At 49.4% G+C, this 4,317-nt stretch overlaps 1 protein-coding gene across 2 annotated transcripts in view; it reads left to right on the top strand.

Moving 5' to 3' along the window:
• A1CF (APOBEC1 complementation factor) overlaps window positions 1-4,317 on the top strand; it is a 21,434-nt gene that overhangs the window by 12,899 nt on the left and 4,218 nt on the right. The window contains exons 8-10 of one of the 2 annotated variants that reach the window (XM_008633277.2): window positions 517-725; window positions 2,810-2,946; window positions 3,696-3,829. In XM_008633277.2, the coding sequence (XP_008631499.1) occupies window positions 517-725; window positions 2,810-2,946; window positions 3,696-3,829 (480 nt within the window). The remainder of the gene's footprint in view (window positions 1-516; window positions 726-2,809; window positions 2,947-3,695; window positions 3,830-4,317) is intronic. The other variant, XM_008633279.2, reaches the window with a different exon arrangement.

Raw genomic sequence — 4,317 nt, forward strand, 5'->3', positions numbered from 1 at the left:
CAGCTCTTCTGAAGGTTGCATTAGGAAAGGAGAGGATGTGATAACCCCCCACCCGTCTCTTGCCTCATTTTCTCCCCCAGACTCCCAAGTAGGGTTCCCTGAGGAAAAAATGGAAGCGTAATGGGGGACAACCAAAAATGATTTTTGTTCATATAGGGATGAAATTGTGTAAGCCACGAATTCAAGAAGGTGAAATTACACTGGTGGGTAACAAAAGATGCCAGCTGTCCCTCTCTGCCTTCCAGCTACAAAGCTGGGTAAAAAGCTGTCCTGAAATCAAAACTGCCCAGAGAAGATGGAAAATGGGCAGAAAGAAGCAGTTTCTCCCCAAAACCCCTCACCTATCCAAGAACGGGTGTCAGTGTCGAACCTGTGTTATTCCACCACCAGGCTGTGGGGCCTCCTGCCCGCCTGCTTCCCAATCCCAGCAAGCGGGGCTAACTTTTCCATTTCAGCAAGAATCAGGGTCCTTCTTCCTGTGATTTGATTCAGTTTAATGCCTTCTTACATTCCTAGAAATTTACATGAATGTACCTGTAGGGGCTGCGGGCGTCCGAGGCCTGGGAGGCCGCGGCTACCTGGCGTACCCGGGCCTGGGGCGCGGATACCACCTCAAGGGAGACAAGAGGGGAGAGGAAAAGCTCTACGACCTCCTGCCAGGGATGGAGCTCACCCCCATGAACCACGTCACGCTAAAGCCCCAAGGGATCAAACTCGCCCCTCAGGTACGTGCCCCAGAAAGAGCGTCCATGGCCCAAGGGTTGTGTTGGGAAAACGGGCCCCTCGTTGAATCTGCGCCAGGGCCTGGTAAATAAATCCATCCTTGTGTCTCAAAGGACATGAAAAAATGAGCAGTAGCGGTTGCATCTTGCAATATCCAGCTGCCTTGCCCACTCTCATGGGATCAGGGAATGGTTGGGGTCGGAGGAGACCTTTAGGGTCATCACTGGCCTCGGAGGAGAGTTGTCATAAACGCCTTAATCCAGTTCTGGCCGTTGCGCCATAAAAGCACCGCGGGTAAAGGAATTCCCACCCACGATGGGTTTGATACAAAAAATGCATCACCTGGGGCTTCACCAAGGGACAGTATGGAAAAATAATGCACATTTGCAAATCGTTTATGGGGAAAGAGGTGTTGACATAACCCAGCCTAGCGCAGAGACTCTGCTGGCTCAGGGGGGCTTTGCATTTGGTTGTGCATGTTGATGCAGATGGATGGATGAGGGCTGAGGGGAAATCCAGAATAAATTCCCTGAGTTTCTGAATGTCCAGCTCTGACAGTAGCTCTTTTCCCCTTATATTGTCCAGAGCAACACGAGAAACCAACTCCACACTGACTTTTGGAGCCTCTTAACATTTCAATTGCCACAGCATCCAGTTTGCCAAAGTTTATGAAAACATCCATGTTTTCTCCCAGAAAACTGGATAGAGGGATTTTTTTCCCTCCTGCAGAAGTCCCCTTACTCTATTTTGTCAGAGAATCACAGAATCACTGAATGGTTTGGGTTGGAAGGGACCTTAAAGCTCACCCAGTTCCAGCTCATGCCATGAGCTGGGACACCTTCCACTAGAGGTGTGAAATCCCTGGAATGGTTCTGCAGGGCCTTAGGGCAGGTGAAATTCATTTTTATAAAACGGAGCTATAAAGGAGTTGGGGCAGCAGGGAACGAGTGTTGGCACAGTGAGAAAATGAACTATCGTAATTGAGAACTGAACTACATGATGAAGCATTTCACACTGCAAGACACTGAGCTGCAGCTGCAGCTGTGGTGGCAAAATTAAAAGCAGCCCTGAGGTTTCGATTTTACATTTTAATTTTAAATCCATTGAAGCCTAAGCTGTAAATGAGGTAGACCACAGCAAGACTTCAGGGTGACCTCATTGTGGCCTTCCAGTGCCTGAAGGGGCTGCAAGAAAGATGGAGAGAGACTTATGGAGAGAGACTTTGCAAGGGCCTGGAGTGACAGGACACAGGGAATGGCTTCCCAGTGCCAGAGGGCAGGGATAGATGGGATATTGGGAAGGAATTCTTGACTGTGAGGGTGGGAAGGCCCTGGCACGGGTTTTTCAGAGAAGCTGTGGCTGCCCCTGGATCCCTGGCAGTGTCCAAGGCCAGGTCAGAGCAACCTGGTTTAATGGAAGGTGTCCAAACCCAGCTGGGACAGCACAAAGGCAGTGGGTTAAAAACCCTGGGATCCAAAGCCAAAGCAGGAGTGTTTCTGTACAGCAATTCCCAATTACCAGAGGATCAGCTGTGCTAAGGCTGAGGGCAACGTGGTTCAGCCTTTCAAAAGCTGCAATCGCCTGTTGAAGCCCCTGGAATTAATTGGATGGAAACACACCCTTTTTTCTTCTTCAAAAGAAGCCTATTTGGACTTGTCGTGCTCTGTAACCCACTAAGCCAGGGAGGCAGCAGAGCAGAGAAGATGAATGCAACCCGAGTTTCTTTAGTCCTCTGAAACAGAAGTCCGTGAGACAGAGTTCCTGAGGAGGATTCAAAGAAAACCACACTGAAATAATCCAGCCAGCAAAAGGACACAGATGCCCTATTGAACAGGGAATAATTTCAGGAATTAGATGGATCTTGAAGTATGAAGTGTTTAGATGAGTCTTACACTTCAAGGTGGATGCAGTATCCTGTCCACCACTCATTTTGTATTTTTTGCTAAGCTTTGAGGAACCTGCCAGGACTCCCTGAAAGCCCTCTGAGGGAAGGCAGCTGCTCGGCACAGGAGCTGGAGCTGGGTGAGGAGGCTTCTGCACAGCAACTAACCCCAGCACAAATCCCTTTTTTTTTTTCCCCTTCTAGATCTTAGAAGAAATCTGCCAGAAAAACAACTGGGGACAGCCTGTGTACCAGCTGCACTCTGCCATCGGTCAGGATCAAAGACAGCTCTTCCTCTACAAAATCACCATCCCTGCCCTCGCCAGCCAGAACCCCACCATGTACGTCATTTCTGGAAGGTTTCTGAGGCTTAGGCTTTATTTTTTTAAATTCTCTTTTAGCTAACAGCTGTCCTCAAAGTCACAATTGCACAGGTCTCCATTTCCTTTTATTTTAAGAAATATTTATTAAATATGCTTTAGAATATTGATTAAATGGGCAGATTTATATATTACATATAGTTTGTATAATTATATATATAAATACTTCTTAAAAAAAGTATAGGGAGAAAAACCTCCACAAACCATAATTAACTGCTGACTGCTGTGCTTGGTGCTCTCTCTGCTGGTGCAAACACTACAGAAAGCCAGACACAATCAGGCAAAAGGGTGCTTTTATTGTACAAAACGAAAGCAAATGATAGCCCTTGTGGGGAAATTAAGGAACATGCTGATATTTCAGCTCCAAATATGATTCTAAACACTTCTGACCTAAACCACTGTTTGCTGGGTATTGTAAAGAAAAAACCCAGCCTGGGCATTGTAAAGAAAAAGCGCAGCAGGGGTTGTTTTTGGATTGCAAAAGCACAACAAACTCTGCAAGGACGTCGTGTCCAAACCGAGAGCCGGGGTCGATGACCTCGGCGAGGAACCAGAGCGCTCGGGGAGGAGCAGCCCTGTTAATGCACCGGCACAGGGAAGCAATGCTTCCATTTGCTGAGCGGGACGATGCCAACTCTGAGTGGATCACAGCATCTCGCAGGAAAGCCCTGGGGAAAGCAAAGCCAGCTCACTTTGTGCTGTCCTCACAGACACCCCTTCACGCCGCCCAAGCTCAGCGCCTACATCGATGAGGCCAAGACCTACGCGGCAGAGTACACCCTGCAGACCCTGGGCATCCCCGTGGAGGGGGCAGAGGTGCCACCTGCAGCGCCACCTTTTCCAGGTATGGGCAGGTCTGTACAGCAAAGGGATCCTGCAATGTCGTTTTGCCTGCTGCTTCCTTGTGGGTGTGAAGAATGAAGCAGGTTTTGGCCACCAAGGGCCGGCCTGGTTGTGCTCCCACAGAGTGGCTCATGTTACTTGTGTGTCTGGCATCTTTATCAGAGAATTCCAGACTGGTTGGGGTTGGAAGAGACCCTAAAAGTCACATAATTCCACCCCCTGCCATGGGCAGGGACACCTTCCTCTCTCCCAGGGTGCTCCAAGCCCCATCCAAGCCCCTGGCACTTCCAGGGATCCAGTGGCAGCTGCAGCTTCTCTGGGCACCCTGTGCCAGTTTATGGCCTATAAAGGATTTTATCTCTATCCCAGGACTGCCCAGATTTTTGTGTCCATGCCCCAGAGCAACTCAGGCTGGGAGCACTGGGTTGCGGGGCTCTGCTCCAACCCCAACCCCTCAGGTCAGTGCCCCAGGTGGGACTGTGTCCAGGT

This window comes from Corvus brachyrhynchos, unplaced genomic scaffold (genome assembly GCF_000691975.1).
Source record: "Corvus brachyrhynchos isolate BGI_N302 unplaced genomic scaffold, ASM69197v1 scaffold334, whole genome shotgun sequence".
NCBI classification, from domain to species: domain Eukaryota; kingdom Metazoa; phylum Chordata; class Aves; order Passeriformes; family Corvidae; genus Corvus; species Corvus brachyrhynchos.